The following is a 22,071-nucleotide window of genomic DNA, read 5'->3' as shown; positions in this document are numbered from 1 at the left end:
GGGGCGGCATACAAATCCAATTAAAATAAAATAAAAAATAAAAAAACCCTCTACCTACAAAAGCCTCTACTTACGAACTTTTCTAAATAAGAACCGGGTGTTCAAGATTTTTTTGCCTCTTCTCAAGAACCATTTTCCACTTACAAACCTGAGCTTCCAAAACTATAACCGGAAAAGGAAGGGAGAAGCCTCCGTGGGGCCTCTCTGGGAGGAAACAGGGCCTTCCCCCATCCTGTGGTTTCCCCAATCACACGTATTATTTGCTTTTACATTGATTCCTATGGGAAAATTTGCTTCTTCTTACAAACTTTTCTACTTAAGAACCTGATCACGAAATGAATTAAATTCGTAAGTAGAGGTACCACTGCATATGGAAAGCACCATGTGGAAAAGTCTGGGAGAAGGAAGAGACTACCCATATTTCCAATAAAGAGAGGAAATAACACATGCGACATCAACCGTTCCTGTTCCGGGTTTCTTGCACCCATTTAGTTTAGTTTAGTTTAGTTAGATTTGTATGCCGCCCCTCTCCGAAGACTCGGGACGGCTAACAACAATAAAAAACAATGTAACAAATCTAATATTAAAAAGTAATCTAAAAAACCCCAATTTAAGAGACCAATCATATCAACAAACATACCATGTATAAATTCTATAAGCCTAGAGGAAAGGGAGAAAAAAAATTTCAATTCCCCCATGCCTGACAACAGAGGTGGGTTTTAAGGAGCTTGCGAAAGGCAAGGAGGGTGGGGGCAACTCTGATATCTGGGGGGAGCTGGTTCCAGAGGGTCGGGGCCGCCACAGAGAAGGCTCTTCTCCTGGGTCCCGCCAAATGACATTGTTTAGTCGACGGGACCCGGAGAAGGCCAACTCTGTGGGACCTAACCGGTCGCTCGGATTCGTGCGGCAGAAGGCGGGATATTCTGGTCCAGTGCCATGAAGGGCTTTATAGGTCATAACCAACACTTTGAATTGTGACCGGAAACTGATCGGCAACCAATGCAGACTGCGGAGTGTTGGTGTAACATGGGCATACCTAGGGAAGCCCATGATTGCTCTCGCAGCTGCATTCTGCACGATCTGAAGTTTCCAAACACTTTTCAAAGGTAGCCCCATGTAGAGAGCGTTACAGTAGTCGAGCCTCGAGGTGATGAGGGCTGAAGATCAGCTGGCAACAGTGCTTGTAAACGGAAGAGCTGGTTTTCCGTTTTCTGGTGTGAACATGGGCGCCGGTCAACTGATCAGTGCATGTGCATCAGTAACCAGAAGACTTGCTGGCTGGCGTGCATGTACGTATCTGAAACCGGAAGTTCATTTCCCACCGTGCACATGTCCCCTGGGCAGTTCCTCTTCCTGGTCGCAGCGCAGACGAATATGAAGTGCTCCTTTTCAACATTCAGCCACCCATCCACGCACACACGCATGCTCCCTTTTTGGAACTCGGTGCCAAAGGTTTGCCATCACCTGCATATACACTGCTCAAAAAAAATAAAGGGAACAGTTTAAAAACAGAATATAACTTCAAGTAAATCAAACTTCTGTGAAATCAAACTGTCCACTTAGGAAGCGACACCGATGGACAGTCAATTTCACATGCTGTTTTGTGCAAATGGAATAGTTGTGCAAATGAGAATATTTCGTTCATTCAGATCTAGGATGTGTTATTGGAGTGTTCCCTTTATTTTTTTGAGCAGTATATTATTACCCTGCTACACACAAAAGTATGGCTATTAAATGCTTTGTATTGCCTACTTGTTATTGATAGGCCCAGCTGCCAACACATCTGATTGAAGTTTGGGGAAGAAACCTTGCTCATATTTGCCTTGACCTATCTTCATATCAAGCAAATGCGGATGAATTGCCGTGTGATCCATCTTTGTCAGCCGTTGTTCAATTGCCTGTGCTGAAAACAATGGACAAAGTTATATGAAATACTTAGGTATTTTTAAACAGGGAAATCTTGCCTCCGAACAGTAGTATCACACAGGAGTGGATTCCACCTATCTTCACCACCAGTTTGGTATTGTTACTTTCACGTCTGTGCGCTCACACATATGTGCATGTTCCCTCGTGCAATTCTATTTCCGTGTTATGATCAGCCCAAAACACAGCTGAGAAGCTGATCAGCTGTGCTTCGGGTGAAGGAATAAAGGTAAATATAACTCTGTGGCTGCTGATTTTGACGCAGGGGAGTGGGAGCCGTCTATTTACAGAACACCAGTCTGGCTGGAGGATGAATCAGACATTGAACCAGAAGCAAAGGCAGGGAGAGAAATGGAGCAGGAAGGGACTGGAGAGACGGAGAGAGGAATGGAGTCAATCAGATCTCTAGCCAGAGGTTCATCTGAATCAGAAGGGGAAGAGTTAATGAACAACCCTATTCTGAATGCTCGGGTGCGGAGAATGCTGAGAAGACAAGAGCAACTGCGCAAACGCAGAAACAAATTATAGGTCACAGGTGATAAGACTTAATGACGCTGCTGCAACCTTAAAAAAGGGGAGGGTTGGAGTGATTTGTGTGGGAGTCTATCGTTCAGTGTTGAAGAAAGTTTGATGAATTATGTTTTGGTGTTTGCTGTGGATCTCTGGACATTCTGACATTCAATTTGTGAGTTATTTCTGGCTGACGTAAGTCTGGAAGGCTCCTGCACTGACTGGAGTAATTAACTCTGACCTATGGACTACTTAAACTAGCCTTGCTAGTAACTATTTCTATGTTGAGGCTGTTGAAAATCATCAGATTTCAAAATTTCTTTCAGTCTCCAACCATCAGTTATGGCCGTTATTGAGGTACTATTTATTTAGAATAATTGTCTGCCGTAAGAAATGTCCCATAACCCTTTGGTTTCACCATCATGGCTAAACCAGATGGTGACTGTACTCTTCAATGTATACAGTCCTCCAACATTCATTTAAAGTAACATTTTGGTATGTTGCGTGAACTTTTATTGAGCTCTTATAAAATCTCAAACTGCAATTTCCGAAGGTTGTGAAAATTCAGCTGCAACATGCATTTTGAGATCTTTGGTAATGTTGAACAGCTCTGAGCTGTAGAAAAAAATATCATACTTCCATATGAATCATACTTTTAAGAAAACCCAGAGTTTATCAATAATTAATTGATACTGTGGACTTCAGCTCCCAGAATTACCCAGCCAATCAATCCATCTTCACACTTCTGAGGTTGAGAAACACTGCCATTGATTAACCATCATTGCTAGAATTTATTCCGACTATTTTTAGATCTTTGCAGTAACTTTTCCTAACAATACCCCTACCAGAAAACTTTACCGAGGAACAAACAGAAAGTATGTTAAAGTAATAAATAAGGCCCAACTCAGACATCAGAGCATTTTTAGATTCACTTAAGAAACTTAAATATACTTTTACAGAGATGGACAAAAACCCCAAGAAATGTACTGTACCTAAAGTACTAGACAAAATCTTAATATCTTAACTCAAACAATTCCAAATAATAGTAAGTCTATTTTTTCCCTTATTAAAATAAGCCAGTTAATGTAGAAAATCTAGCGATACCTGCTTCTTTTAACGTAGGGCATTTCTGATATGTCGATGTTCTTAATGAGGGAATCCAGACGTGTCTCATTTTTTCAATCCGAGAGTCAAACACTCGCAGAAATGGGTCTTTTTCTTCCCACTGCGACATAATTTTATTGTCAATGAACGTTGCAAACATTTGGGTTTCAATGAAGTGGGAGAGGAACGGGAGGTAAGGCTCTGGTTGATCCGAGAGAAACGAAGCCTGCGATCAAAACGAAACAAAACTAGTTAGAGTATAAACGTACTTGTGTCGTTTCATTATTTGCTCAGGTGCAAAGCCCAATAACCAAAGATAATTACAATGGAGAAAAACCAAACCTGGATTTCATTGTGTAGGAAACAGCTGAAAAATCTACCAATTAGTACAGTGGTACCTCAATACTCATTGTTAATGGGTTAATTGGTTAACAGCTCACATTAGAGAAACATCTAATCTTTCAGCTGTGGCGAGGGGGGCGTTTGCCCAGGTTCCCCTGGTGCACCAGTTGCAGCCCTATCTGGACCGGGACTTACTGCTCACAGTCACTCATGCCCTCATCACCTCGAGGCTCAACTACTGTAATGCTCTCTACATGGGGCTACCTTTGAAAAGTGTTCGGAAACTTCAGATCGTGCAGAATGCAGCTGCGAGAGCAATCATGGGGTTCCCAAGGTATGCCCATGTTACACCAACACTCCGCAGTCTGCATTGGTGGCCAATCAATTTCCGGTCACAATTCAAAGTGTTGGTTATGACCTATAAAGCCCTTCATGGCATCGGACCAGAATATCTCCGGGACCGCCTTCTGCCACACGAATCCCAGCGACCGGTTAGGTCCCACAGAGTTGGCCTTCTCCGGGTCCCGTCGACTAAGCAATGTCGTTTGGCTGGACCCAGGAGAAGAGCCTTCTCTGTGGCGGCCCCGACCCTCTGGAACCAGCTCCCCCCAGATATCAGAGTTGCCCCCACCCTCCTTGCCTTTCGCAAGCTCCTTAAAACCCACCTCTGTCATCAGGCATGGGGGTATTGAAATTTCCCTTCCCCCTAGGCTTATAGAATTTATACATGGTATGCTTGTATGTATGAGTGGCTCTTTAAATTGGGGTTTTTTAGATTGTCTTTTAATATTAGATTTGTTTTCATTGTCTTTTTATATTGTTGTTATCAGCCACGAGTCTTCGGAGAGGGGCGGCATACAAATCTAACAAATAATAATAATAATAATAATAATAATAATAATAATAATAATTGGAACACATAAAACTTCAGGGAAGATGCAAAACAAGAGATATCTCCCCATGTTATTTCCCTCGTAAATTACGGACACATCAGTCACCCTATCATTATTTGGTGTGCTATAAAAAGCATGACTACAATGGAAGAGGAGGGGCACACGCGCCACTCAGCTTCCTCAAAAGCTAATTGAGTGAGAGCATGTGAACTTGTTCTATTGTCACTCCTATTGCAATCATGGGCAGCACACAGCTAGGGACAAACAACTTTCTTAGGAGCTAAATACCTGGGGCTAAATTCCTCAACAAAAGAGGGCCTTCACCAGATCACAGGAAACTGCATAAAAGTATTTCCTGCAAAGAGGTAGAATTACACCTCTTTGCAAATCCTAGGGACCTTTCCGCCCATCAATAGGAATTTTTGATTTTGTTAAAAAAAAGAGGTGGGGAAGAGAAGAACCAAGAACAATAGGCTTAAGTTAATGCCGAATTTCAAAAGGGAGAAAAGTCAACACCATCAATTAGCTGTGGGAGAAATGACCCGTCCCTCCCACGCATACACATAGGCTCACTGAAGTTTCTGGACTTCCGGTAGGCTCAGTGGGCTATTTTTCACCATCCCCAAGGTTCAGGGAAGCCTCCTGAAGCCTGGGGATGGCAAAAAACGGCCAAATGGGTCAACCGAAAGTTTGGAAATGAACTTTTGCTTTTGCAATCCCAAGGGTTCAGGGAAGACTCCTGAAAATTGGAGACGGTGAAAAATGATCAAAAAGGCGAAATATTGGCTGGCCAGCGTGCACTTGCGCACTGAAGCTGATATAGGGTAATGCCTTGTGTGTCCTCAGATATGGCTTCATATACCACCTGTGACACACATGCCATAGGTTTGCTATCAATAATCTAGGACAGTGATGGAGAACCTTTTTTTCCTTGGGTGCTGAAAGAGCATGTGAGTGTGCTATTGCACATGCACGAGTGCCCACACCCGTAATTCAATGTCTGGGGAGGGAGAAAACAGCTTCCCCCACCCGAAAACTGCCTGTTTCTCAACTTCTTGTTGTTGTGGTTAGCTCTGGCCCAGCTCCTGCCCCAAGGACTGTGGATGTGGGGCCTGTTTTGCCCCCGGTGGAATCTGCTGATGAAGGCTCCTCTGACCAATAAGACATGAGTGACAGGGAGGAGGAGAGTGTGGCAGACAGCTCAGAAGGAGATCAATTACCTAGCTCCTCCTTGGATTCAGAACAAGAGTTAATGATACAGCCACGCATGCGGAGAGCGATGCATAGGCAACAACAACTGAGAGATTATTATCAAAGAAAATGAGGCCACCTGTGGTTGGGTGGGGCTGTGGTAATTAGTGAGGCTGCTATAAATAGCAGCCTGTGGGTTTGGCCATTGTGGAGGATTACCGTATTTTTCGCTCTATAAGACGCACCTGCTGATAAGACGCACCTAGATTTTAGAGGAGGAAAATAGAAAAAAAATATTTTGAGCCAAAAAGGGGAGAGGAAGAGAGGAAGGAGTGAAAGAAGGGAGTGAGGGAGGGAAGAAGGGAGGAAGGGAAAGGAAAGCAAGAAATGGAGGGAGGAAAGGAAGGAAGGAAGGAAGGAAGGAAGGAAGGAAAGAAAGAAAGAAAGAAAGAAAGAAAGGGGGAAGGGACAGGAACAGAGGAAGGAAGCAAGGAAACTTATGAAAGGGGAGAGTAAGAGAGGAAGGACTGAAGGGAGGGAGGGAAGAAGGTAGGAAGGAGAAAGAAAAGAAGAAATAGAGGAAGGGAAGGTAAAAGAGAGAAAGAAAAAGAGCAAGAAAGAAAGCAAGAAAGAGAGAAAGAAAGAAAATGAAAGAGAAATAAAAATAGAGAGGGGGAATGAAAGAAATGGAATGAGGGAAGGAAGGAGAGAAAGAAAGCAAGAGAAAGAAAAAAGAATGAAAGAGCAAGAGAGCAAGAGAGAAAAAGAAAGAAGGAAAGAAAGAAAGAAAGAAAGAAAGGCAACTTCAAAGAAAGGCTCACTGAGCATCTCTCACTCTCTCTCTCTTTCTATCCCTCTTTCTTTCTTTCTCTTCCTTTCTCTCTCTCCTCTTTCTTTATCTCCTCTCTCTCCCTCCCTCTCTCTTTCTCTCCCCCCCTCTCTCCCCCCTTTCCCTTCTCTCTTTCTCTCTCTCTCTTGCTATCTCTCCCCCCTCTCCCTCTCTCTCCCCCCCTCTCCCTCTCTCTTTCTCTCTCTCCCTCTCTTGCTACTCTCTTCCCCCCTCTCCCACTCTCTTTCTCCCTCTCCCTCTCTTTCTCTCTCTCTCCCTCTCTCTTTCTCTCTCTCTCTCCCCCTCTTTCTCTCTCTTCTTCTCACTTTTTCTCTCTTGTTTCAGATGGCTGTCTTCTGCCTTGGGGCGCGATCAGCCCCCTCTCCTCCTCCGCCGCTTCCTGCCTTGGGCGAGGCAATCCCGGAGTCCGGACTGTGTGGCTTTGCGCCATGAAGAGGAAACGGGCTCCGGCAGCAGGGAAAAGTCGGCCGTTTTCTCTTCATGGCGTAAAGCCACCCTGTCCCGGACTCCCGGATTGCTCGCCCAAGGCAGGGGGCGGAGGAGGAGGAGAGGGGGCGGATCGCGCCTCAAGGCAGAAGGCGGCGGCGGCGGAGAGGGGGCGGATCGCGCCCCAAGGCAGAAGGCAGCGACGTTGGAGAGGGGGCAGATTGCGCCCCAAGGCAGGAGGCAGCGGAGGAGAGGAGGCAGATCGCGCCCCAACGCAGGAGGTGACAGAGGAGGAGAGGAGGCGGATCGGGCGGGCAATAGGGCAGCGTGGAGAAGCCAGGGGCGCATTTGGCCGGAGGCACCGTGGGGAGGCAGGGGGCGGCCGCGGCTCCCTTTACTCCTACTGCCACACCTCCCCGCCCCCTGCCCACCTCCCCGCGGGGCTGGGCAGGGGGATGGGGACGCGCTGCGCCGTGGAAAAGGGTGCTCGGGTGTATTTGGGGGTGCACGCCTGCTCACGGGCGCAGCTTACGGGGAACGGTGGGCCAGGCAGCAGCTAGCCAGCCAGCCGGCGGGATGGCGCTTCCGAATTCGCAGCCTCCCCCCCCCCCCCCTGCCTGCATCTTCGCTCCATAAGACGAGGCTGATTTTTCATCCTACTTTGGGAGGAAAAAAAACTGCGTCTTATGGAGCGAAAAATACGGTATCTGATCCTTGTGTTTCGTGACTGCTTTACTGACTTTGACCTTTTGTGTGCTGATTTTCCCCGCTTTGAAACTAAACCAGAGCAAAGTGTGTTTCTTTGTGAAAGAAGAAGGACTTTGTGAAAGAAGGACTGTGAATTGCCTCGCAGCTGCAAGCTAAGTATCACAGAACTGATAAGGGACTTGTACAAATTACCAGTTTGTTTGGAGACGAGTGCTCCTTGCCTATACCAAAAGAGGGCTTAGTACCCTGCTGTTCTGTTCGGGTCGTATGTGACCCGAAGCCAAGTTTGAGTCCCTGTAAAAAATTTTCCCTGCATATCTGAAACTTGAAATTTCATGACTATTTATCATTTCAGGGGTTCTCTCTATGAGAATTTTTTTTGGGGGGGTGGGGGGCTTAGTTTTTGCTGGGCAAAAAAAGTTACAAATCTTATGTTCCCGGGTCACCCTGACCCGGACCGAAAACTCTTCATTTGCAGTGCTTATGTTTGGTCTTTTGAAAGCTTTTTCACTTGGAAAGTAGTCTGAACATTTCTGCACACAATGATATGAAAATTGAAATGAAAAAAGTAAAATCTTATTGGTTTATTTTGCGGATATAATGCACGCCCCCCCCCCCCCCGTTTTTGTGAAATTTTTTTCAATTTATGGATAGTTTTGCTTGCAAAATGCATTCTATTTTACTAAAGTTGGTGTGAGATTGGTAGCTTGAACATTTCTGAATATAAGAAAAATATAAAGGAACTGAAAAAAATGATTCTTATTGGTTTTTAACATCAGAAATAAGGCCTCCCCCCCCCTTGGCTGCTTGCAACCATTTTCACTTTTTATTTTTTTATGCTCCAAATCCGAAATATTCTTTAAAATCTTAGGCATTCATTCTGTTTCTCTCCAATTTAACCAATGCTGATCATCAAAAAATATTTTTTCTGGGCAAAAAAAAATCATAACTTTGAATCTGTTTCTGTTCGTATGTGACCGGACCAAAAATATTTTTTTTAGGTACTTGAATTTGATCTTTTTGAAAACTTTTTCAACTGGAAAACTAGTTTGAACATTTATGAACATAATGATATGAAAATTGAACTGGAAAAATTGAGACTTATATTTTTATTTTGATCAAAAAGCCCCTCCCCCCATCCTTTTTTAATTTCGTGTCAATTTCTATTTTTTAAGGCTAAAAATCCCTAAGGAATTTTCCCCCAAAAGGTTTGATATACTAAATTGAACATTTCTGAATATAAGAAAAATATAAATGAACTGAAAAAAATGGTTCTTATTGGTTTATTTTTGCCACAAAAGGGCCACCCCCCCCTCGGCCTTGCTGTGTGCCATTATTGTCACTGTTTATACATATTTGTCTAGAAATATTTGGAATATCCTTTTGAAAATCAACCACATTGTAGCCAGAGAACTAATTTTATGAAACAAATCCATTTTACTAAAAAAAAGTATGTAAGTTTGAAATTAACAGCATAATTTTTATATAAATTGAAATAATTGAGGCATACTTTATGTGCAAAATAAACCAATATGCATCAATTTTTCCAGTTCAATTTTCATATCATTATGTTCAGAAATGTTCAAGCTACCAATCCCACACCAACTTTAGTAAAATAGAATGTATTTTGCTAGCAAAACTATCCATAAAGTGAAGACTATTTAAAAAAAACGGGGGGGGCGTGCATTTCATCAACAAAATAAACCAATATGCATCAATTTTTCCAGTTCAATTTTCATATCATTATGTTCAGAAATGTTCAAGCTACCAATCCCATAGCAACTTTAGTAAAATAGAATGCATTTTGCAAGCAAAACTATCCATAAATTGAAAAAAATTTCACAAAAACAGGGGGGGCGTGCATTATATCCGCAAAATAAACCAATAAGATTTACTTTTTTCATTTCAATTTTCATATCATTGTGTGCAGAAATGTTCAGACTACTTTCCAAGTGAAAAAAGCTTTCAAAAAGACCAAACATAAGCACTGCAAATGAAGAGTTTTCGGTCCGGGTCAGGGTGACCCGGGAACATAAGATTTGTTATTTTTCTTAAACAGAACAGCAGGGTTAAGTGAATTTTCATTATAAAGAACATTGTTTTGAATTTTCAAACGTGTGTGTGTCTGAAATTTGTACCTGTGAATTTTTGGGAGGAGTCTACCAAAGAGCCCGACAGAACACTTGTGGGCCCAGTTGGCTCGTGTTTCGCCATCCCCAGCCTCTGAAGGCTTCCCTGGAGCCGGGAGCTGGTACAAAACGCTCTCTCCCATCCCCCGTAGGCTCTCTGGAAGCCAAAAACGCCCTACCAGAACCTGTGTGCGAGCCTAAAATCGGCTGGCTGGCACACCCATGCACGTTGGAGCTGAGCTACAGCAACGGCTCGGGTGCCAGCAGATATGGCTCCGCGTGCCACCTGTGGCACCCGTGTCATAGGTTCGCCATCACTGATCTTGGACAACCTTCCTTGGTGCTTTTTCAAGAGGAAACTAGACTTTCTGGTTTTCTTTGAAGACAATTTGCTTCCCATACAAGAAGCTTCTTCAGAGCTAAAGGAGCCTCTTGGATGAGAAGAAGAACATCTTCAAAGAAAAACCAGAAATTCCAGTTGCCTCTTGAAAAAGCACCATTGAGACAACTGTGACCTGGATGGCTGAGAATTTCCATAGACTTACTTAGAATCCAAGGAAGATTGAATCTAGCATTATATTAGTTAACAGCGAGCTTTGAGCATCCTAAAGGTAAGGTTCAAAATTAGGTTAGAACAGAGGTGGGGAACTATGGCCTTTTTATGATTTGTGGACTTCAACTCCCAGAATTCCTGAGCCAGCCATGCTTGGCTCAGGAATTCTGGGAATTGAAGTTCTCAAGTTATGAAGGGCCCATCGCTCCCCACCTCTGACTTAGAAAGAAAAGCTTTTTGTCTTCTTTTACTTTGTCAAAATTTTGCATCTGTTCCCGGTTGGTCAGCCAAGATTCCCTGTCCTGGGCCGCTTGGATGACAAAAGCCTCATAATCGGAAAACATCTGCGTGAAGCGGTTGGCAAAGACCTCCCGGAGCTGGACATTCAGCTTGTAGTCCTTCAGTTCCTGTTCATCGCAGTGGCGCTTCACATCCGTTTCTTTCTCTGCCAAAGAAGCAGTGATGGCCATTCTGTCTACCGCCACTCCTGTCCTCTTTGCCAAAGCATGGAGGCGAGCGATCGTCTCGTTGCCTTTCAGCAGCTCATAGACGTTGATGGTGTTGCTGGGCACGTTTCCGTTCTTTTTGTCGTTGGCCAAGTCGTTAAGGACCAGGTTTTTTAACTTGGCCGCACTCTCGCTACAATGATGCTGGCCCTCGAGGGGAACCCCAAACTGAAGAAGAACCTCGGAGATTTCTTGGATGAAATTCAGCTTGTTGGGAAACTGAGGAAGCTCTTCTGGTAGCTCAATGAAGTGATTATCGATATCCACAAAACAGAGGTTGGCCTGGAAAAGAGAAAATAATCCATTTTGGCAACAGAGGTTTCTTTCTTATAGAATAGAATAGAATAGAATTTTTATTGGCCAAGTGTGATTGGACACACAAGGAATTTGTCTTGGTGCATATGCTCTCAGCATAATATACTTTTGTCAAGAATCATGTGGTACGACACTTAATGATTGTCATAGGGGTCAAATAAGCAATGAAGAAGCAATATTAATAAAAATCTCAGGATATAAGCAACAAGTTACAGTCATACAGTCAACACGGGAGGAAATGGGTGAAAGGAATGATGAGAAAAACTAGTAGAATAGAAGTGCAGATTTAGTAGAAAGTCTGACAGTGTTGAGCGAATTATTTGTTTAGTAGAGTGATGGCGTAGGTTTACACAGAGAATAGAATTATGTAGATAGAGATAAAGAGTTAGGATAAAATCGTCTTGTTCAGATAAGCAAATACTATTACAGGGTCTTTTGAAATTCCCTGATATTTCCCTGACCTTTCCCTGTAATTTGCGATCTAGTTAAGGAGCGGTCATAGATGACATCATACCAAACAGCTAAGCCATGGAGAAATATCGGTAGCTGAGGAAGCAAGTTGTTGCCACAGTTATGCTCATTTTTGCTAGACTCTGCCAGACAATGCGATCCATTTTTTTTACATCATTTTTCCATGACTTTTAAACATTTCAATACAGTTTGGTTTTTCTACATGATTTATTCTGTTTTTTTCACAAATTCCCTGATAACTCCCTGATATTTCCCGAACCGCTGATTTCCCTGATAATTCCCTGATTTCCCTGTTTTCCGGGTTTGCTGGACACCCTGCATTAGTAAATGCAATATTCAATGTATGTTTACCTTAGGGGATCATTGCAAAAACACAAAAAGGAACGAACAGAATACCTTTCCAGTATTTGTATGCTAAGTGCAGACCTTACTGTATGGCTCTGAAGATATCAGTTGTTCAATATTGGAAATCCATTATTTTAATGTTAGCGTTTCAAGGATAAGTAGCATGTCAGTCATTATGCCTGAAGCAGCTAAATAAATCTGTTTATCACTATGGTTTGTTTAAGATGTGCAACTAATCAGGAGCTCTGGCTTGTTCTTCTCTGAAGAAGCTGGAATCGGAAACCAAGAACAAGCCAAGGTTTCTAGTTCAGGACAAGCAGTTATCACTTCTAAATAAACCAGAAGGAAACTTTCTGCATTACTTTCAAACTAGCAAAAAACATCTGGAACATAGGAAAGAAAATGTTTATTTGAAAATCCTTGGGGGGGGGAGGACATGAAAAATCACATACAGTGATACCTCGTCTTACAAACGCCTCATTATACAAACTTTTCGAGATACAAACCCGGGGTTTAAGATTTTTTTTGCCTCTTCTTACAAACTATTTTCACCTTACAAACCTACCGCTGCTGCTGGGATGCCCCACCTCCGGACTTCCATTGCCAGCGAAGCACTCGTTTTTGCGCTGCTGGGATTCCCTTGAGGCTCCCCTCCATGGGAAACCCCACCTCTGGACTTCCATGTTTTTGCGATGCTGCAGGGGAATCCCAGCAGGGGAATCCCAGCATCGCAAAAATGAGCGCTTCGCTGGCAACGAAAGTCCAGAGGTAGGGTTTCCCAGCGAAGGGAGCATCAGTGAAATTGCAGCATCGCAAAAACACCAAAGTCCTCGAAACCCCACCTCTGGACCTCTGTGTTTTTGCTTCGGGCACTTCGGCTGGCAAAGGGGGTGAATTTTGGGCTTGCACACATTAATCGCTTTTCCATTGATTCCTGTGGGAAACATTGTTTCGTCTTACAAACTTTCCACCTTAAGAACCTCGTCCTGGAACCAATTAAGTTTGTAAGACAAGGTATCACTGTATTTTCAAGCGCTTTCAAATGAATTAAAATCAATGCTGGGCTGTTCTACTGACATGCTCAATTTAGCCCAATACCCTTTGGTCATGTTTATAAGTACAGTTTGTAAGTACAGTAGAAAGGAAACGTTGGCCTTTTGCCAGTAAAATCCAAAATTTCATGCCTAAGATGTTGCTTGACAATCAAGCCAACTGTCACTAATGTATGCTCTGAAGCTGGGGACTGAAGAGTGAACTATATTCAGGACTTTGATAAAACCAGTAAAAGCCCAGATATAGAGGGATGCTATGGGAAAGACTACCGCATTTTTCAGCCCATAAGACACACCAATGTATAAGATGCAGGTAAGTAAGGAAGAGGTAAGTAAGGAAGAAAAGTTTTGGTCCTACCTGGACCTCAGAAGTACTCTTCAAGTCTCCCAAACCTCTGCGCATGCGGTTTTTCGCAAAAACAAGAGCATTTTGGCCTCCCCAGCCCCCAGAGCATTCTGTAGGCCTTCCAAACCCTCTGCACACCCAATTTTTCACAAAAGCGCCCTTTTCTTACAATTTCTTTTGCAAAATTGGGGTGTGCAGAGGGTCTGGGAAGCCTGCAGTTCAAGCTATAATCGGGGAGGGAAGTGTTTTCAGGCAGAAGTGCCACAATCCCCTCCCCGATTCAAAAAACAGAGCGTGCGGAGACCAAAACAGAGCATCGCATTTCGGGCGGTGGGCAGCCCCATTTTTGAAATAGAGGAGGAAATAAATTTTGGGCGGCAGCACCAGCCAGAACTACCTGCTGCCCAAAATACGATGCTCTTCAGAATATGAGATACACCCATTTTTTTTGACCCTCTTTTGGGGAAAAAAAGGGTGCATCTTATACACAGAAAATACGGTAATTGTTTTTCTGCAGTTCTGATTATCCTCTGAGGTCTGTCTGTCTTCTTGGGTTGCAGAACCAAACCAGACAGTTAACAGACTCAATGATTCCTCTGTAGAACTGTATCAGCAGCTCTTTGGGCAATTTGAGCTTCCTGAGATTTTTTTTTTGAGATTTGACTGTTTTAAATGATCTGAAGGAAGTTTATTGCCCCCAAAACCCAAGCCTCTGAATTTAAATCTGAGACATACTTGAAAAAGGTATTGGGGAAAAAAATTAGATCTACATATTTGTAAAAGCAATGACAACTCTTTCTTTTTAGCCTTTGTATGGATTTTCATTGTTATGTTAAAGAACTCCACTTTTGAGAACAGGCTTCTAAGAGAGGAAAGGATTAGAGCCTGAACTAAAGGCCAACATTTCATTAATCATGATGTTCAAATGTTGAAAAATACTTTTAAAACACATCATTAAACAGTGAAAGATTCCACAGTTATTTTTTTGAGTGGCTATATCGTAGAATTCATTTCTCTAGGATTAACATACACTTATTTTGGGCAGAGAAAGGCAATGCACTTGCAAGGATTCTAGTGAAATTGTTTGCAGCACTGTAATTCGTTCTCCACCTTCAGATCAAATAGACTACCCTCTATTCAAGAGTTCACTTAAAAGGCTTGTTAAACCCTACTTAATATTCTAAAAGCGCAGAATGAGATTTGAACCAAGAGAAAAATCAGAAAGAGATCATCTTTTCTAAAAGCATCTCATGACAATATGATGGCTGAGTAGCAACCTGAAGAATGTCTGATGCCCAGCTGTTAGAATTTTATCCCAAATGCACAAGTGGTTTTATATTTAGCCCCTGAAGTAGCATCTGGTCTTAAGCAAGAAAAAGAAAGCTGAATTGAACAAATGCTTCCTGGCATTCCTACATTAAAGAGAGCTGCTTTAAAAAGCCCACTATTAAATTTAGCCTCTAGTTTCTTCCCCTTATTTGTGATTCCGGTTGTGTTTTCTTAACCTGATGTGCCTCGTATATATTCATCTGAAAAGATGATATCTCACTAGACATAAAAAGAGCTTCAACAAAAATTAGTATAAAGGAAGGCAAATATACATGACCCCAGGAAAATGGTGCAGGATCGAATCTGAGTCGGTCACCAGGATCAGAATACAGTGATACCTCATCCCTCATCATACAAACTTTTCGAGATACAAACCTGGGGTTTAAGATTTTTTTGCCTCCTCTTCCAAACTATTTTCACCTTACAAACCCAAGCCACTGGGATGCCCCGCCTCTGGACTTCTGTTGCCAGCGAAGCGCCCATTTTTGCGCTGCTGGGATTCGCCTGGGGCTCCCCTCCATGGGAAACCCCACCTCCGGACTTCCGTTGCCAGCAAAGCACCCGTTTTTGTGCTGCTGGGATTCCCCTGCTGGGATTCCCCTGCAGCATCACAAAAATACAGAAGTCCGGAGTGGGGTTTCCCATGGAGGGGAGCCTCAGGGGAATCCCAGCAGCGCAAAAACGGGCGCTTTGGCTGGCAAAAGGGGTGAGTTTTGGGCTGGCATGCATTAATCACTTTTCCATTGATTCCTATGGGAAACATTGTTTTGTCTTACAAACTTTTCACCTTACAAACCTCGTCCCGGAACCAATTAAGTTCATAAGACAAGGTATCACTGTAGTCTGGAAAGAAACAAGTTATGGAGAATAGGCTCCAGCACAAGTCCAAAAGCTTGGAAGAATAGAATATAAGAGGATAGGATGGAATGGAATGGAGAGGAGAGGAGAGGAAAGTTGGAAGGGACCTTGGAGGTCTTCTAGTCCAACCGCTTGCTTAGGCAGGAAACCCTGCACCACTTCAGACAAATTGTTATCCAATCTCTTCTTAAAAACTTCCAGTGTTGGAATACTGTATTCACAACTCCTGGAGGCATGTTCTTCCACTGACTGTTTTAACTGTCAAGAAATTTTTCCTTAGTTCTAAGTTGCTTCTCTCCTTGATTAGTTTCCACCTACTAAAACTCTGGTTCCACTGACTGACTCAGACGAGATCCTACAAATCATACAAATGTAATAAATAATAATAATCCTGCAACAATCAATAACTGCAAGGATTTGCAAATTAAAGTCCAAATAACTCCTTAAAACAGAGGCTGTAATCCTTAACCCAACTACCACTGTTCAGAGCCAGTACTACAAAGTAAACATTTATTTTCTATAGCCCTTTATTTACAGACCACAGAAGTACAATGATTTGTTTATTGTGATTTGCAAACCAACCACCTTCGACTGCCTCTTCCAGACAAATCGGAAATTGAAGAAAATCAAAGGAGAAGGAAAACAAACCAGAATTTGCATATGTTGGTTTCAAAAATAATAATAATTAAAAGCAAGCATCTCTGACCTCTTTTTCAGCTTGGCAGATGGTGAGAAAAAAGAAGAGGAAAATAAACGGCAAACTATGCTAAACACATGCAGATTTCATTAAAACCTTTATCTAAATATACAGCAAGTCTTTTTGTCATTTTTCCTCCCAACCCTCAAAGAGGAACAAGTTCCTTGTAGTATAAAATATTTACTACGGCTGAATAGTGTGCTGAGTTTCATACAGATTATATATAGCATCTTTTTTCCAACACCTTAAAATGGGTGTGTTTTTTTAGGAGACCAAAGCAACTGCTTTCTTTAGTTAACTTTAGTTAAAAAGAGCCGGGGTGGCGCAGCATGTAGAGTGCTGTACTGCAGGCCACTGAAGCTGACTGTAGATCTGAAGGTTAGCGGTTCAAATCTCATCACCGGCTCAAGGTTGACTCAGCCTTCCATCCTTCCGAGGTGGGTAAAATGAGGACCCGGATTGTGGGGGCAATAGCCTGGCTCTGTTAAGAAGTGCTATTGCTAACATGTTGTAAGCCGCCCTGAGTCTAAGGAGAAGGGCAGCATAAAAATTGAATGAATGAATGAATGAATGAATGAATGAATGAATGAATAAATGTGTGATCCTAGAAAATGCCAAACCTGTTTTAACATGCTCCATTCATTTTAGAAACATAGAAACATAGAAGACTGACGGCAGAAAAAGACCTCATGGTCCAACTAGTCTGCCCTTATATTATTTCCTGTATTTTATCTTACAATGGATATATGTTTATCCCAGGCATGTTTAAATTCAGTGACTGTGGATTTACCAACCACGTCTGCTGGAAGTTTGTTCCAAGGATCTACTACTCTTTCAGTAAAATAATATTTTCTCACGTTGCTTTTGAACTTTCCCCCAACTAACTTCAGATTGTGTCTCCTTGTTCTTGTGTTCACTTTCCTATTAAAAACACTTCCCTCCTGGACCTTATTTAACCCTTTAACATATTTAAATGTTTCGATCATGTCCCCCCTTTTCCTTCTGTCCTCCAGACTGTACAGGTTGAGTTCATTAAGTCTTTCCTGATAAGTTTTATGCTTAAGACCTTCCACCATTCTTGTAGCCCGTCTTTGACAAAATTGAACGGGTCCAAAGACGGGCTACAAGAATGGTGGAAGGTCTTAAGCATAAAACGTATCAGGAGAGACTTAATGAACTCAATCTGTATAGTCTGGAGGACAGAAGGAAAAGGGGGGACATGATCGAGACATTTAAATATGTTAAAGGGTTAAATAAGGTTCAGGAGGGAAGTGTTTTTAATAGGAAAGTGAACACAAGAACAAGGGGACACAATCTGAAGTTAGTTGTCGCACCTTCCAAAGCACAGGCATAAGGATGGATCTGTTCTAAGAATTGAAGCCGATGAAGTGGGAATCTCTGATTTTTACACCAGAGTATCATTTTATAAGAAGACAGATGGCAGAAACCTTCAAGGCTTGGAAAACAGAAGCCAAAGAGGCCCAGGATTTTAAAGATTAACAATACATGGAGGACAAGACCACCAGGTGCTGATTTTTGTACATATGGCCTCTTATTTCTCAGCTATAAATTTTCTTACCTACCTTCTTGTGTGTCTGCCTGGGAATGGGAAGAAGGGAGATCTTTTAATTACAGCGCTTCGATCTAAGTGTTGACACTTCCCTGTTCTGCATTCATAAGATATATCTGAACTTCCATTTCGCATCAATGTAAACAATCAGAAGGCCCAACAAGTCTTCATCCAGGGAGCCAGAGGTTTGCACTGGAAAGGTTGCTGTTAATTTATTTATTTGGAAGATTTATATGGCCGTCCACTCAGTCTCAGGGCGGCTTACTAACCATAAAACACAGTATAAAAGTATAAAAAACAATAACCTCTCACCCCACTGGCAGCAACAAACAATCGAATGAAAAAACCATTTAGAGTGATACCTCTACCAAAGAACACTTACGAACTTTTCTAGATAAGAACTAGAAACTCTAGATGAGAAGATTTTTTGCCTCTTCTCAAGAACCATTTTCCACTTTCAAACCCGAACCTCTTGAATTGTAACCGGAAAAGGTGGAGAGAAGCCTCCGTGGGGCCTCTCTAGGAATCTCCTGGGAGGAAACAGAGCTGGAGAAGGCAGGGAGAAGCCTCCGTGTGGCCTCTCTAGGAATATCCTGGGAGGAAACAGGGCTGGAAAAGGCAGGGAGAAGCCTCCGTGGAGCCTCTCTAGGAATCTCTTCGGAGGAAACAGGGCTGGAAAAGGCAGGGAGAAGCCTCCGTGGGGCCTCTCTAGGAATCTCCTGGGAGGAAACAGGGCTGGAAAAGGCAGGGAGAAGCCTCCGTGGGGCCTCTCTAGGAATTTCCTGGGAGGAAACAGGGCCTCCACCCTCCCTGTGGTTTCCCCAATCACCCGCATTATTTGCTTTAAGTTCGTAAGTAGAGGTACCACTGTAATTGGCTCCATCTCAGGCCCATTGGCAGAACCAAGTCTTCAAAGTTTTACGGAATTGTGGGGGCTAGTCTAATCTCTGAGTGGATGATAAACCCAAGGAAAGGAGTCACCAAGGAGAAGGTCCTGTCAGAAGTACCACGTTAAGGGATGGAACCTACAACATTCTTTACCTTGCCTCTCTAGTGGGTCGGGTGGATATAACCAGCAAGAGACAATCCCTCGGACAACCTGGTCCCAAGCCATGAAAAGCTGCAAGCAACGTTTACCTCTTGAGGAAGTTCCAGCTTAGAACGATCTGTTCCCTCTTTGGATTGCAGGCCCATCAAGTAAGGTACAGGAGCATCCAGGAAATGTAAAAGCGAGGCTGGAAGGATGGGGACGTAGACGTGTTGCCACTGGAATGGGAATAGCAGGGTGGTGATCCCTTCAGCAACCGTCATCAGACGCTGATAGTCTAAAGAAAGAAACCCAAAACAGAATTGTGTCTAAAATCCCATTACTTTCAAAATCCCGTGTACATTTCAATGCCCAGCAGATGGCAACTGCAAAGGGATTGTTAAATCCACAGGATACACATTGCAATAGGCATTTATTGACTTGATTTAATGGGTAGTGGGATTAACTCCCTCCCTGTTTAAAATGGATTAAATTATTAACTCTGGAACTGCCGTTCAAAGCAAGCTATGAAATGTTTAGACAACATGCAAATTCACTGTAAAACAGAATGAGAATTAACTACAGAGGTTAATCTTTGGGAGGAATTTTAAACACATTTCCATAAAGTACTCTCTTCACAAATATTTTGACAGCATTTTATTCCAACTGATTATGACAAATCGAAGTTCAGAGAACTAGCAGCCGTCATCGGTAATAACAGCACCACTTTCTGAAAGTTAAATAGTTATAACAGTAATGTGATTTTTGATTAATGAACACACAATTCTCACAGTGTAAGCTCATGTACAACCCATGGATAAAATATAGATGCCTTAAACAAGGCAAAGAACAAGAAGTTAAGTACCAGCCCTTTAGCCTAATTGTGTCTCTAATCCCCAAAAAAACTAGCGAAATATTTAACAAAAACATTCAAAATGGGTGCTTGAGAAAGAGATATTATTATTTCAACAACTGATTTTGAGGGGAGTGCCCCTAAGCTACGACCTCAGAAAATATAGATAAATTCAATTTGAGATGCATATACAGTGTTCCCTCGATTTTTGCGGGTTCGAACTTCGCGAATAGCCTATACCATGGTTTTTCAAAAAATATTAATTAAAAAATACTTAGTGTTTTTTTTTCCTATACCACAGTTTTTCCCGCCCGATGACATCATACGTCATCGCCAAACTAATAATTTTTGCAAATAAATAACAAAAAAATAATAATTATTGTTAATAAATACTTATGTTTATAAATATCAGGATCACTGTGTCTTATTCAATGGTGAGTACCAGTAATAATGGTGAGTAAATGGTTGTTAAGGGAACGGGAAATGGTAATTTAGGGGTTTAAAGTGTTAAGGGATGGCTTGTGATACTGTTCATAGCCAAAAATGGTGTATTTACTTCCGCAGAAATTCGACTTTCGCGGGCAGTCTCAGAACGCATCCCCCGTGGAAATCGAGGGAACACTGTACTGTAAATCTCACACATCACTACCGTGTTTCCCTGATAGTAAGACACCCCCGATTGTAAGACGTATCGGGGGTTTCAGGGCGGTCGGCTAATATAAGCCGTACCCCGAAAGTAAGACATATGTCTTACTTTCGGGGAAACACGGGGGTATTGCCGGGGGGGGGAGCCCGATGACGTCGGGAAGACCCAGGGAAGGTTTCTTCAGCCGCCCAGCAGCTGATCTGCTCGGCAGCGCGGCAGCAGCCCTGGCGGCGGTTCCCTCAGCAGCGCGGTGGCAGGGAGAGGCTTGCGGCCGCCGAGCAGGTGGGAGAGCTGGGCGGCAAGGCACAAAGGATTTCCCTCGGTGCACGCGTGGAGCCGCAAACGCGTGTCGGGGAAGCGTGTGTCTGGAGGGGAGGAGCCGCTCTGCGCAGTTGGGCAGCCCCACCTGCCTGCCAGAAAGGAGGCAGGCGAAGGAGGGCACAGCTCCGGCCGCTCGCCTCGGAGCCTGTCAGCCTCGCTGGCCGCTTGCAGCCGAGCCTCGGCAGGACTCGGTTGCTGGGACGAGCGCCTTCGTTGCAAGCCACCGCCCGCTCGGCTCGCTTCGGACCAGCGCCATCAAAGCGGCTCCTCCCCTCCAGACACACGCTTCCCCGACACGCGTCTGCGGCTCCACGCGTGCACCGAGGGAAATCCTTTGTGCCTTGCCGCCGAGCTCTCCCACCTGCTCGGTGGCCGCAAGCCTCTCCCTGCCACCGCGATGCCGAGGGAACCGCCGCCAGGGCTGCTGCCGCGCTGCCGAGCAGATCAGCTGCTGGGCGGCCGAAGAAACCTTCCCTGGGTCTTCCCCGCCGCCCACGCAAAGGGGAAACCCCAATCTTCGCCTCCTCGCTGCTGCGCCGCTGAAAGGACCCTTTCAATTTTTTTCCAATGTAAGACATACCCCGAAAGTAAGACGTAGTGGGGCTTTTGGGGGTAAAAAGAAAGTAAGACACTGTCTTACTTTCGGGGAAACATGGTAGCTATATGGCTTCTCATTATCTCTCTGCTGGGGAAACATTAATGAGGGAAAAACATCTACTCTATTTCTCAAGTATGTTACCCATGTTTATGCCTGATCTACATAAGAGTACATTACCAACCTTCCAGCCTGAAAAAAATAATAATTTGATGAGCATTCATGCAGGAATTCAAATTTGAATGACAAGGAAAGAGGGCCCTGTAAATCCAGAGTTTTCTTTAATTCCAACCTCATTAATCCTTCCCAAGAACAGTAAAAGCCAGACAAAATAAACTTTTGCAAAAAAAAAAAAAAAAGAATGCTATTTTGATTATCTCAGCCATCTGAGGCACATTAATAACAAAACCAAAGTTTGTAATGTTCTCATTGACTATACACTGGAGTGTCATTCCTTCTTTCTTGCTGGCGGTCTGAGCCCGTCTAAAAACACATGTCTCCCATGGTTCCC

The 22,071-nt window shown here is 43.3% G+C and overlaps 1 protein-coding gene across 2 annotated transcripts in view; it reads right to left on the bottom strand.

The window, feature by feature from the left end:
* DENND5B (DENN domain containing 5B) overlaps positions 1 to 22,071 on the bottom strand; it is a 160,797-nt gene that overhangs the window by 60,068 nt on the left and 78,658 nt on the right. For both annotated transcript variants that reach the window (XM_070756372.1, XM_070756373.1), the window contains 4 exons: positions 19,256 to 19,443; positions 10,881 to 11,417; positions 3,538 to 3,763; positions 1,753 to 1,903 (listed from right to left, as the gene is read on the bottom strand). In XM_070756372.1, coding sequence (XP_070612473.1) covers positions 1,753 to 1,903; positions 3,538 to 3,763; positions 10,881 to 11,417; positions 19,256 to 19,443 — 1,102 coding nt within the window. The remainder of the gene's footprint in view (positions 1 to 1,752; positions 1,904 to 3,537; positions 3,764 to 10,880; positions 11,418 to 19,255; positions 19,444 to 22,071) is intronic.

This window comes from Erythrolamprus reginae, chromosome 6 (assembly GCF_031021105.1).
Source record: "Erythrolamprus reginae isolate rEryReg1 chromosome 6, rEryReg1.hap1, whole genome shotgun sequence".
In the NCBI taxonomy this organism is placed as follows: Eukaryota; Metazoa; Chordata; class Lepidosauria; order Squamata; family Dipsadidae; genus Erythrolamprus; species Erythrolamprus reginae.
This window is presented reverse-complemented; position numbering and strand designations above follow the sequence as displayed.